The sequence below is a fragment of the Mustelus asterias genome, chromosome 12, assembly GCF_964213995.1.
Source record: "Mustelus asterias chromosome 12, sMusAst1.hap1.1, whole genome shotgun sequence".
Classification (NCBI taxonomy): domain Eukaryota; kingdom Metazoa; phylum Chordata; class Chondrichthyes; order Carcharhiniformes; family Triakidae; genus Mustelus; species Mustelus asterias.
The window spans coordinates 106,641,767-106,655,511 of NC_135812.1; the positions used below are offsets into that span (position 1 = coordinate 106,641,767).

Genomic DNA, 13,745 nt, shown 5'->3' on the forward strand with positions numbered 1-13,745 from the left:
TTCCTGTAATGTGGGGACCAGAACTGCACACAGTACTCCAAGTGCGGCCGCACCAGAGTTGTGTACAGTTGCAACATAACGCTACAACTCCTAAATTCAATCCCCCTACCAATAAACGCCAAGACACCATATGCCTTCTTAACAACCTTATCTACTTGATTCCCAACTTTCAGGGATCTATGCACACATACACCTAGATCCCTCTGCTCCTCCACACTAATCAAAGTCCTCCCGTTAGCCCTATACTCAACACATCTGTTATTCCTACCAAAGTGAATTACCTCACACTTCTCCGCATTAAACTCCATCCGCCACCTCTCGGCCCAACTTTGCAACCTGTCTAAGTCTTCCTGCAAACTACGACACCCTTCCTCACTGTCTACCACACCACCGACTTTGGTGTCATCAGCAAATTTGCTAATCCACCCAACTATACCCTCATCCAGATCATTAATAAATATTACAAACAGCAGTGGCCCCAAAACAGATCCCTGAGGTACACCACTTGTAACCGCACTCCATGATGAATATTTACTATCAACCACCACCCTCTGTTTCCTATCCGCTAGCCAATTCCTGATCCAATTTCCTAGATCACCCCCAATCCCATACATCTGCATTTTCTGCAGAAGCCTACCATGGTGAACCTTATCAAACGCCTTACTAAAATCCATATATACCACGTCCACTGCCTTGCCCCCATCCACCTCCTTGGTCACTTTCTCAAAAAACTCAATAAGGTTAGTAAGGCACGACCTACCTGCCACAAAACCATGCTGACTATCACCTATCAATTCATTACTCTCCAAATAACTATAAATCCTATCCCTTATAATTTTTTCCAACATCTTGCCGACAACAGAAGTGAGACTCACCGGTCTATAATTCCCGGGGAAGTCTCTGTTCCCCTTCTTAAACAATGGGACAACATTCGCTAACCTCCAATCTTCTGGTACTATACCAGAGGCCAACGACGACCTGAAGATCAGAGCCAGAGGCTCTGCAATCACTTCTCTTGCCTCCCAGAGAATCCTTGGATAAATCCCATCCGGACCAGGGGATTTATAGGAACCCACTTAAAAAAAAATCTTCACCAAGTTGAAGCTTGCTTTAAGAGGGCTGGATTCTCAGAACAGCCTCATGCCGAGATGCAAATCAGAAGCATTTAGCTAAATAACTTAAAGCCGGTGAGCCAGTTAAAAGCCTTCTTCATCACACAAAGATCCGAAGAAGAATCATATGGGACTCGAAACATTAACTTTGTTTCTCTCTCTCCACAGATGCTGCCAGAGGTACTTTTTCACCACCTTATTTTTATTTCACAATTGCCCCGCCAGCCTGTTCCACTGCCAGGGGATTGGGCGGTTTAGGCTTAGAATGATTCTCATAACAAGATGATGAGGGGGGATTGACAAAGTAGATGTGGACAGGAGGTTTCCTCTTGTAGGGCAATCTAGAACACGAGGTCATAGTTTTAGGATACGGAGCGGTATATTTAAAACAGAGATGAGGAGAATTTATTTCTCTCAAAGGGTTGTGAGTCTGTGGAATTCACTACCCCAGAGTGTGGTGAACGCTGGGATTTTGAATAAATTTAAGGAAGAGATGGACAGATTTTTAATTAGTAAGGTTTTGAAGGGTTATGGTGAACAGGCAAATAAGTGGAGTTGAGGCAGAGATGAGATCAGCCATGATCGTATTAAATAGTGGAGCAGGCTTGAGGGGCTAAATTGCCTACTCCTGCTCCTTGTTCTTACGATTCTTTTGACTTATAGTTGATTTGCACTTTAAGTCCACCCACTTACCTTGGCTCCATATAATTTGTTAGCATTGGCTAGCAAAAATCTATAATAGCATCTGCTACTCTATTCTGCTTTCTTAAGCAAATACAAGCTATGCCCATTAACCTGAGGGATAGATCACAATTCTACTCCTGGTACGTTTTACCTTACCTGGAATAAAGAAGCTCAGGGAATTTTGGCCAAACCTCACCTCTACTACTGTCAACTCAACCCATCTTCAAGAGGAACTGGTGAGTTACATGTGTGAAGACATGGTCATCTGATCCAGATCACAAGGAAAGGCAATTGTTACATCTGACTTATGCTATGCTGCAATATGTATTGATCAAGCAACAGGAAGTGAAGAAGTGTCCCAAGGGGCTTCACGGAGGTGTAATGAGACAAGAATGGTCTTTAAAATTATACTTGATCAGTATCTAAGAACTTGGTCAAAATGGTGGGATTTAAAAGGAGAGGAAATTCCAGTCCGTGGGCAGAAGCAAAAAGTGTTGGGGATGCTGGAAATCTGTAATAAAAACAGAAAATGCTTGGAATACTCAGCAGGTGAGGCAGCATCTGTAGAAACAAACAGAGGTAATCTTTCAGGTCGATGACCCAACAATCAGACATCTGTTTTTAATGCAGACTGTGAGCAGAGGTAACTAAAGGCATAGTCAACCAATGATATGATGAAGGGAGGGAGACAAACACCAGAGGTCAAAGTTGAAAGAACAAACAGTTCCGGGGATCATTTAAGAGGCAGCAAGGGACGCGACACAAAGTATAAACTTAAAATGCAAGATTGAGAATCTTAAGCTTGTCAAATGACTTTTGCTCGGAGGATTTTCTGATTTTGATTTGATTTATTATTGTCACATGTATTAACATACAGTGAAAAGTATTGTTTCTTGCGCGCTACAGACAAAGCATACCGTTCATAGAGAAGGAAACGAGAGAGTGCAGAATGTAGTGTTACAGTCATAGCTAGGGTGTAGAGAAAGATCAACTTAATGCAAGGTAAGTCCATTCAAAAGTCTGATAGCAGCAGGGAAGAAGCTGTTCTTGAGTCGGTTAGTATGTGACCTCAGACTTTTGTATCTTTTTCCCGACGGAAGAAGGTGGAAGAGAGAATGTCCGGGGTGCGTGGGGGTCCTTAATTAATCTTTGTCGGGAGGATGAAGATTTCGGTACAAGGGAGGAGGTTGGTTGATACTAAGTGCGGTATGCAGTGTGTGGAGCTCTTGTGGGCAAGTTGCTCTTTTCCCGTCCCTTCCCACGTTTGGAATTTTTCAGACTCAGAAAGAAACTGTATCTTTAAAACAAAGTCAGAATCAAAAGTATAAAATGCAAATTAAAACGCATCATCTCCCAACTCTGCTAAGTGAACGTATCATAAACAGCATTACTGTTCCCAAACTTAAAAATCTCACCGTGACTTTTTTGCTGGACATGAATGACAGTTTGGAAAGCAGCCCCAGCAGCAGAGTAGACTTCCATCACTGCTGCAGTCTTCGCAATGTGTTTTTTCAACGTGTCTGGTAATCCACTCATGAGAAACTGGCGCTTAGCTCTAAATTGTTCATCATCCTGAGAGTTTTCGGAGCCATTACAACTTTGTAAAACAACCAAATAAAAAAATCATATTATACTTCCAATATAAACAGCACCCCATCCAGCCAACAAAGATTTTCTTCTGTATTGGTCTGTCTTACTTTACAACAAACAAGAGTCTTGGTGATGAAAAGGGACAGGGTAGTCACTGAGCAGGCACAGTGAAATCTAGTGCCTTAGACACGCTTGTAAAAAATTTCACAAGTTGGAAATTACTACAACGCCTGTTAATGTTAATAATGGGCAGCACGGTGGTTAGCACTGCTGCCTCACAGCGCCAGGGTCCTGGATTTGCGGAGTCTGCACGTTCTCCCTGTGTCTGCATGGGTTTCCTCCGGGTGCTCATGTTTCCTCCCACAGTCAGAAAGATGTGCTGGTTAGATGCATTGGCCATGCTAAATTCTCCCTCAGAGTACCTGAGCAGGGGCCAGTGTGTGGCGACTAGGGGATTTTCACAGTAACTTCATTGCAGTGTTAATGTAAGCCTACTTGTGACACTAATAAATAAACTTAAAATTTATACAAGAACAACAGTACTCAGGTAGAGGAAGGAAAATAGGCACAGCAGTAGGCCATTCAGCTTATTGAATGCAACTCAATCGGATAATGGCTTACTGTAATCCATTTACATTGGTTCTGTAATCCTTAATTAACCTTTCCCAACAAAAATCTCAGCTTTAAAATGTTCAATTTTAACATCACAGCTTTTGGGGGGAGAAGATGGTGCAGTGGTTATGTCAGCGGACTAGTAATCGAGAGGCCCAGGCCAATGCTCTGGGGATAAGGGTTCAAATCCCACTATGGCAGCTGGTGGAATTTAAAATCAATTAATAAAAATCTGGAATTAGAACAACCCAAATGGTCACAAACGTCCTTTAGGGAAGGAAATCTGCCATCCTTATCCAGTCTGGTCTACATCTGACTCCAAATTAACAGCAATGTAGTTGACTCTTAATTGCCCTCTGAAATGGGGGCAGTCAGTTCAAGGGCAATTAAGGATGGGCAAGAAATGCTGGCTTTGCAAGCAATGTCTTCATCCCTTGAAAGAATGAAGAATTAAAAGGGCCCAAGGTGACAAAGATTTTCTCTACCCAACTGAAATGGCAAATTTAATGCAACTTCCAAGGCCGGTTTGAGTATTAAAATGTTACGAAGAGAAAATACAAGGCTCATATTAAGCAGATGAGATAAAGCATCAGACAGAATGTTCCTTTTTTTTTATAAATGAAAAGAAAAGAATGGTCTGGCAAGTGTGCAGGGGAGATGCACCAAAATGGCGTCAGGGACTTGTTATTTGGAGACTACAGAAGCTGCTTAGCACAGAGATGGTTAAGGGATGATTTAATAGTAGTGTTCAAAATTAAATGGTGGTTTTCGATGGAAATAAACCGTTCTCACTGGCAGGAATAACTTATAAAAGGAATTGGATAAATACTCGAAATGGAAAACATTACATCATGAAGGGAAAGAGCAGGAAAATGTGACTAATTTGGTAGCATTTCCAGGATTGTATGTTTCAAGATTTTAAAAAATTCATTTGCAGGATGTGGGCATCGCTGGCTAGGTCAGTATTTATTACCCACCTTAGTTGCCTTCTAGGGGGTGGCGTTGAGCCGCTTTCTTGAACCGCTGCAGTCCATGTGGTGCAGGTACACCCACAGTGGCGTTAGGAAGGGAGTTCCAGGATTTTGACCCAATGACAGTGAAGGAACGGTGATTTATTTCCAAGTCAGGATGGTGAGTGACTTGGAGGGGAACTTCCAGATGGTGGTGTTCTCAGGTACCTGCTGCCCTTGTCATTCTAGGTGATAATGGTCGTGGGTTTGGAAGATGCTGTCTAAGGCGGCTTGGTGAGTCCCTGTTGTGCATCTTATAGATGTTACACGCTGCTGCCACTGTTTGTCAGTGGTGGAGGGATTAAATGTTTGTGGAAGGGGTAGCAATCAAGCAGACTGCTTTGACCTGGATGGTGATGAGCTTCCCGAGTGTTGTTGGAGTTGTACTCATCCAGGCATTACACTCCTGACTTGCGCTTTGATGGTGGACAAATTTCGGAGAGTCGGGAAGTGATTTACTCGGCACAGGATTCCTAGCCTTTCACCTGGTCTGGTAGCCACAGTATTTATATGGCTAGTCCTGTTCAATTTCTGGTCATTGGTAACTGCCAGGAAGTTGATAGTGGGGGATTCAGCAGTGGTAATCCCATTGAATGTCAAGGGGCGATGGTTAGATCCTCTCCTGTTTGAGATGGTCATTGCCTGGCACTTGTGTGGCACAAATGTTATTTGGACATACTTGAAACAGGCTGTGTGCTCATAACTTGAGGAAAAAGACACAGACACAGCTAACAATGTACTCACCTATCCTCGTCGACAATGGCGATGGGCCCGGATGGTATAGCTTTGACTGCTTTTTTACAGCAAAATATGGAAGCAACCTTGAGATCAGCTAGATCAAGATAAAAATTAAAATGAAAACCAGTTCTCCAAATAGTGAAAGTAATCGAGTGCATTTGGAATATGATGGCTGCAGGGTAGCTTGCATGTCAAGCACAGGTGAGGGTGGGTCAAACAATTAACAGCATTTACTTCTCAAAGGCCATTAAGGATAGGCAATATTTTTCCCCCTTTATTTGTTCACAGGATGTGGGCACCACTGGCAAGGCCAGCATTTGCTGCCCAACCACAATTGCCCCTGAACAGAGTATCTTGCTCGGCCATTTCAGAGGACAGTTAAGAGTCGACTATGTTACTGTTGATCAGGAGTCATATCAGGTAAGGACGGCAGAGTTCCTTCCCTAAAGCAAATGAACCAGATGGGTTTTACAACAGTTGATGATAGTTTCATGGTCACCATTACTAAGACTAGCTTTATGTTCCAGATTTATTAACTGAATTCAAATTTCACCAGCTGCCATGATGGGATTTGAACCCATGTCCCCAGATCCTTGAGTCTCTGGATTACTAGTCCAGTGACATGGTCATTACATCAACACAACTCCTTGCCTTTTCAGTGATGCTCACGTCCTATGACGAATAAAAATTCTTGTTCTATCTACCAACAGATATAATTTTTTTTTAATACTTTTCCAATTCAATCAAATCAAATCCAATTCAGAGTCTCAACAAGTTGAGACATTTCAGATCCAGGCTGACAAGACAGGGCGAGCGACCAAACCACCCTGTCCTAGGCCTGATCTACATGATGCTACTTTTGATTTAAATGGACCTTTATTCACGTGGGGGAAGCAGAAACAGGAGAGGTTAAATAGCAGCAAGATAAAAGGGCAAACTGTAAACAAGGTAAGTGCAATTCGGGGTAGATGGAAGATTAGTGCGAGAGATAAGATTGTAATTTGTTAAAAGAAATCAAAATGATTGGTGCACAACTTTAAAACAAAGTGCTGCAGAATTATGTTCACAAAGGGCAGTAACAATCATTCCTAGTTTGCAGGTTTTAAAAAAGTGGATTTATTCCAAAAAGGCCAGGCAGTGTCCAGTCTGTGTTACCAGGAAACAAACAATGTCTTGAAATGCGCTACAAGAATAAAACACACCTGAAAGTTTGAGATAAAGTCTGAAGGATCTGAGCAAAGATCAAATGTTGTTTACTTATTCTAAACCCTAACAGCAGGACTGCATTCCTACACCATTTCCTCTGAACAAACTGCACACAGTAAAGTCTCTGCAGTACAAGTCTGTTTACTTTATGTAGCGTGCCAATTTCTTCATGTAAGCAATATTAGATTCTCACATGCCTTTGTCACTTCCAGACTTGACTATTCCAACGTTCCCCTGGCTGGTTTCTCATTTACTTCAACTCATTCAAAACTCCCCTGCCTGTACACTATCATCCACCATGCTCACCACTCACCTTACTGAGCTACACTTACACCCAGTGCCACACATTAACATTGCCACACATAGGAACAAGAGTACGCCTTGTAGCTCTCGACTACAGTCCTCCACCATTCAATAAGATCATAGCTAATCTACAACCCAGGTCCAGAATAACCATTTTTGCCTCATCTCCCTTCATAACTTCAACTAACAAATGCATTTGTCTCAACTACTTCCTGCAGTAGCATATTACACTGATGGTGGTTAGAATGTGTAAAAGAAGTTTCTCCAAAATTCTTCATTAGATTTATTAATGACCACCTTACATTTATGACCCCTAGCTTTGGACTCTCGACACTGACCTTCTCTCAGTTTTAAATACCTCTATAAGTCTTCTCTTTTCTAGAAAAAATAACCGGAGCCTCTTCAACCTCTCCAGATATTGTTTTTACACTTTCTTCAGTGCTTCCATATTCTTTTTGTAATATGGAGACCATGCTGTTGGTGTATTCCAAACTAAGCTTGTAAGTTAGTTTAACATAATGTCTCTGCTTTTTAATTCTATTTCTCCAGACAATCTCCTTCTTTGTGCAACATCTATTCTTTGGTTTCACTATGAGGCAATTTTTCATTGTAGTTCTACATAAAAACACTCCTAGGGATGTAGCCAGAGTGAACCTACTGGCAGTGCTGGAAAACATTAGTGACATAGTGATGCTGTATGCCCAATTACCAACTAATTGTCGACATTTAAAACTTGGTTGTCAGTGCTAAAATTGCACATCCTCAGAACTGATGCTGCAGCCACTAATCCAAAAGACACCCATCAATCCGAGACTGCTGAAATTTCCTGTTCATGTAAAGTGTTGTTGATGACAGTATTTAGAAAGTTGTGCATTTAGTCTCTACAAGCTGCTAGAAAGTAATCTCAAAGCCACTGCTTAAACTTGGGTTTGAATAATTGCAAGCTGCAGATCGAAAAACTTGAAGCGTTGCTGAAAAAAGACATTTTGTCAAAGATTTTGGTTGGTCACTCAGGACAATTGCAGGAATACCAATGTCAGGAGAAACAACAACTTCATACTGCATGAACAGAGTGCTGATTGGTTGGCAGGTGAACTCTGACTGGTAAAGGCACTGCCTCTCCGTTAACGGTAGCTGACAGGTAACAGTCAAACATCATTTGAAAACTAAAACCAGGCTATTTGATTCGGATTGTTCAAGGCATTGCCCTGAGAAATGAACTCCCTTACCTTGATGCATTAGTTGAGAAATTAATACACTTTGGGATTCTTACAGTTCCACACGCTACAAGATTGGCCTTATTGACAACCTTGTAAATAGGACCCCAGCCATTTGCTCACCAAGCAAGCTTGATGCTGAAATAGGGCAAATCAAAATTGTCCTGCAGGATAATGGCTACCCTAATCACAGCATTTTGCGCCAACTCACAAATGGATGCCCAGTCTACCTTGGATTACCCTGGAAAGGGTAATAAATAATAAAGTTGTTGTTTCCCCTGACTTGGTATTCTTGCAATTGACCTGATGAGTGCAAGATGAAAAGTTTCAACAAAATGTCTTTTTTCAGCAATGCTAAAGTTCTGTATTAAAAAACTTTAATTTATGGCATACAAACATATCAAAATCAAGGGTAGGAAAAGACGAGCAGGCCAATTAAGCCTGCCCTACACATGATGGCCAGAGCATCACAGTTAAACACTTCGATCATCTCTGAAAATTCCTCTCCGACCTGCTCGGGTGATCCAATCTTCTGAATCACTCAAATGATGGCACTTCATTTACCCCTTAAATTCATTGACTAAATGAACTAACAAATAAGAGAGTTTCTGAAATTGTTAAAAAGCAGGATAGCGTAGCTGTACACCACGTCGAGTTGTAGAAACAGGTTTGCGTCAGTTCGTGCCACACAGCAAGAGCTGATTTCATCTACACTGCTCAACACTTCTTTAAGGCAGGAAGAGAAAAAGCAAGTTCTTGTACCACATTATACTGTGCTATTGGTGAGCAACTGGTCAAGATTCTGCAGCCTGATTTCTCAGCCCATGAAGAACGTGGGCAGAGAACGTGGACAGCTATGAAGAGAGACTAGTTCGGCTGGGGTTGGTTTTCCTTGGAGCAGAGAAGGCGGAGGGGAAACCTGATTGAAGTGTACAAAATTATGAGGGACATAGATAGGGCAGATAGGAAAGAACTTTTCCTCTTAGTAGAGGGGTCAATGGCCAGGAGTCATACATTTATGGTCAGGGCAGAAGATTTTAAGGGGATTTGAGGAAAACCTTTTCACCCAGAGGGTGGTGGGAATCTGGAACTCACTGCCTGAAAGGGTGATAGAGGCAGGAACCTTCACAACATTTAAGAAATATTTAGATGAGCACTTGAAACGCCATAGCATACAAGGCTGGGCCAAGGGCTGAAAAATGGGATTAGAATAGATGGATGTTTGATGTCCAGTGCAGACATGATGGGCCAAAGGGACTTATTCAGTGCTGTAAAACACCATGACTACTCAAAAACCTCTACGGTCACCAGTAAATTACTGAACCAGAAGATCGACAGGGAAGGGAATGATTTAGACTAAACAAAATAAATGAATGGGAATGTTATTTATTTCAACATATACTAACCTGCAGTGCTCTTTGTTGATGATGTGCTACCTGGATTCTTTCCCAATACATCACTTAAATTCCTCAATTTTTTGGATTTCTTTTCACATTGAATTATACAGTCGGAATCACTTTCAGCATTTGACACAATTGTCAAGTCCTATACAGAGAAATGTAAGAAATTAAAAAATCTGTTGACAGCCTGCAGTGATATTCAATCAACGGGACCATTAAAAGGCTTATTACAGATGCCACACGTGCAAACAAGATTCTTCTGAAAGGTTTCCATCGATGATCAGCAAAAAAATAAAATAAAATTTTGCACATTGGCAGCATTCAGGAATCACATTTAATTTGTGAAATAGAAGAACACTCAGTTAGAAATGAAGCAAAAACAAGACAGAACGAGGGTGCTGAAAAGAGAATACCTTATCTTAGAGCAACTATTTTTTCCTAATACAACATCAGACAACTATTTATATACCTCCCCCCCTTTCTTGAAGCAATTGTCTTCTGCAACGAATGTGGCTTCAAAACTGACCCACAATGATCCGAAAGCCTTTAATCTGAGTGTCGACATACTCCATCTATTGTTTGTTGAACCTTGTGCACGAGTTGCTGCCATGTTTCCTCGCAAAACAAGTGACTAATCTGCAACAACAATTCAAAAAGCTACATGTGACAGCGTGGCCCCTTTAATGGACGATCCTTCACGGGCTACATGGCCAGGCCAGAACCCATGGAGCACGAGAACCCAGGCCAATCGGGAGCAAGGGCGCGCATTCCCAAGACTGGAAGACTTCAGTTGGAGTCTGGTGGCGGAATTTCACCGCCACGCGCATCCCGGAATTGGGGCCGGCATGGCTCGGAGAATGGAATTCTCTGTTGGCCCCGGGCGGGATTATACGAGCCTCGCCTGAGCAAGGTCATAAAATACCAGTGTTGCTGGGGGTGGATCTGTATAGTTATGCTGTTAAAAACGGGTCCTTTTCAGAGTGGCAGGTAGGGACTAATGGGGTACCGCAGGGTCCAGTGCTGGGACCCCAGCTATTCATACCATACATTAATGATTTGGATGAAGGAATTGAATGCAATATCTCCAAATTTGCAGACAACACTAAGTTGGGTGGCAGTGTGTGCTGTGAGGAGGAGGATGCTAAGAGGCTGCAGAGTGACTTGGACAGACTGGTTGAGTGGGCAAATACAATATAATGTGGATAAATGGGAGGTTAGTCACCTTAGCGGCAAAAACAGGAAGGTAGATTATCTGAAGGGTGGCAGTTTAGGAAAAGGGGAAGTGAAACGTGACCTGGGTGTCATGGCAGAACAGTCGCTGAAGGCTGGCAGGTACAGCAGGCGGTGAGGAAAGCTAATGGCATGCTGCTTTCATAGCAAGAGGAGTTGACCTCTTGTACCTTGTACAGTTGCAGCAACACCTCCTTTCTTTTATACTCCAGCCCCCTTGAAATTAAAGTCAGCATTCCAGCAGGACCTGGTTTTTAAGTCCTTCCCAAGTTTGGGAAGCCAGATATGGGGGTCCAGTTCCTGTCATAACTTCCAAAAGGGAACTGGATATATATTTTAAAGGAACTTTTTTTTTGCTAGACCTGGAGGAAAATGTGGCTAATTTATTTTGGAGAACCAGCACAGGCATGATGGGTCGCCTTCTGTGCTATAAGCTTCTACATTAGTGCAGGGGACGTCATCTCAAAAATTGGGTAACTTATAAAACAAGCTTATATGGTAAAAGCAGAAAGAATGAAAAATTGATACGAAGGGAAGGATACCTCATGGGATCTTCAAGAAACACATCGTAAGGTGGCAGAAATTGGATTCCAACTCCTACCTCCAGATCTAGAGTGGAGATGCCGGTGTTGGACTGGGGTGGACAAAATGAGAGGTCACACAACACCAGGTTATAGTCCAACAGGTTTATCTGAAATCACAAGCTTTTGGAGTGCTGCTCCTTCGTAAGGCAGATCTAGAGTGTGTTACGGGGAAAGAAGGTAGGCAGCCAACAGAGACAAGGCAGTTCCTGGCAGAAAACCACTGTGAACCACTCCTGCACACCTCATTTTGACCTGTACTAATGATGGCTGGGAGCATGTCCACAAAAACATCCTCTTGGATAAAGATCAAATGTTGTATGCAAGAAGAAATATTTTATTAAAATGCTAGAATCTGATTTTGCAATCAGCCAACTCGCAGGAGCTCATGCTAGTTATTGCTGTAAACTATTTTTAAAAAAGTAAAAGACAAATTTGAAGTTAGAATAATGGCAATAAAACCACAATTCCAGATCAAGTTGTCTGTGCCAGTGCCGATGCTCCACACAAGACTCCTCTTTAACTCATTGCATCAACAAAGCTTCATTTCTTTTCCCCCTCATGTGTTTATCCAACTTCCTCCAAAATGTATCTGTGCTGTTGGCCACAACTATTCAATGTGATCACGAGTACCACATGTTCCATCACTCTGAGTGAAGAGGTTTCTCCTGAATTCCCTCTAAATTTAGCAGCAACCATACTGTATTTATATCTCCTAGTTTTTGTTCTCTTCTATTAGTGAAGTAACACTCATTAAGTCCACTTTCCTGCCTGAGAGTTACCATGTGTGAGGGGTGCAGTAGTAAAGGCGAAAACAGATTGACACAGATAAAGAGTTCAATATTCCCAAATACTCAATGCCTAACAGGCCACTTCAATCATAGAAACTGGGAGTAGGCCCTTTGAGCCTGCTCCGCCATTCATTTTGATCATGGCTGATCATCAAATTCAATATCCTGATCCCCCTTCCCCCCAATATAGTTAAGAAAGCCCACCAACGCCTCCACTTTCTCAGAAGATTAAGGAAATTTGCCATGTCAGCTACGACTCTCACCAACTTCTACAGATGCACCATAGAAAGCATTCTGTCTGATTGTATCACAGCTTGGTATGGCTCCTGCTCTGCCCAAGACCGCAAGGAACTACAAAAGGTCGTGAGTGCAGCCCAATCCATCACGCAAATCAGCCTCCCATCCATTGACTCTATCTACACTTCCCGCTGCCTCGGCAAAGCAGCCAGCATAATTAAGGACCCCATGCATCCCAGACATTCTTTCTTCCATCTTCTTCCGTCGGGAAAAAGATACAAAAGGCTGAGGTCACATACCAACCGACTCAGGAACAGCTTCTTCCCTGCTGCTATCAGACTTGTGAATGGACCTACCTCGCATTAAGTTGGTCTTTCTCTACACCCTAGCTATGACTGTAACACTACATTCTGCACTCTCTCGTTTCCTTCTCTATGAATGGTATGTTTTGTCTATATAGCGCTCAAGAAACAGTACTTTTCACTGCATGTTAATACATGTGACAATAATAAATCAAATCAAAAAATATCCATATCCCCCCACATATCATTCAGAAACAATGTTATAGAGACAAATCTATCCAAGTAAATTTGGATTAGATTGTAACATTTTATAACAACATTCAGAAGTACATTCCTGCACACCAAGTGCTTTTTGTGAACTCTCTTCCAATGTCAAACCCGATGGTCAAATTCCATACAAAACCTTTTCGGACTGTACCAAGCCACCACTCCCTGCTTTTCAAATGTTGTGTATTTTTCTTTAGTTAAAAACCTGAAATGCTAGTACCTCAGTCCCATGGGATTTCCCATCAGATTTGGCCTGCTGTCGAGTTGACCGTCTCAAAGGTGTAAGGGATTCCACAGGATTTCTACACTTGCTCTGCACTTTGGCTTTTTCAACTAGTCTCTTTGCTTTGGCCATATTCTTGGACCTGGACATCCGCTAAATAACAAAAAACGTTAGTAATTAGAAAAAGACCACCATATAATGAAAACAAAATCCTGCATTTGTATCACAAGTGGCACGGTAAC

The 13,745-nt window shown here is 42.1% G+C and overlaps 1 protein-coding gene across 3 annotated transcripts in view; it reads right to left on the minus strand.

Moving 5' to 3' along the window:
• The window catches only part of atad5a (ATPase family AAA domain containing 5a), a 65,549-nt gene that overhangs the window by 43,451 nt on the left and 8,353 nt on the right, over window positions 1-13,745 (minus strand). For all 3 annotated transcript variants that reach the window (XM_078225818.1, XM_078225816.1, XM_078225817.1), the window contains exons 5-8: window positions 13,501-13,656; window positions 9,879-10,017; window positions 5,753-5,840; window positions 3,212-3,393 (exon numbers count right to left, since the gene is read on the minus strand). In XM_078225818.1, the coding sequence (XP_078081944.1) occupies window positions 3,212-3,393; window positions 5,753-5,840; window positions 9,879-10,017; window positions 13,501-13,656 (565 nt within the window). The remainder of the gene's footprint in view (window positions 1-3,211; window positions 3,394-5,752; window positions 5,841-9,878; window positions 10,018-13,500; window positions 13,657-13,745) is intronic.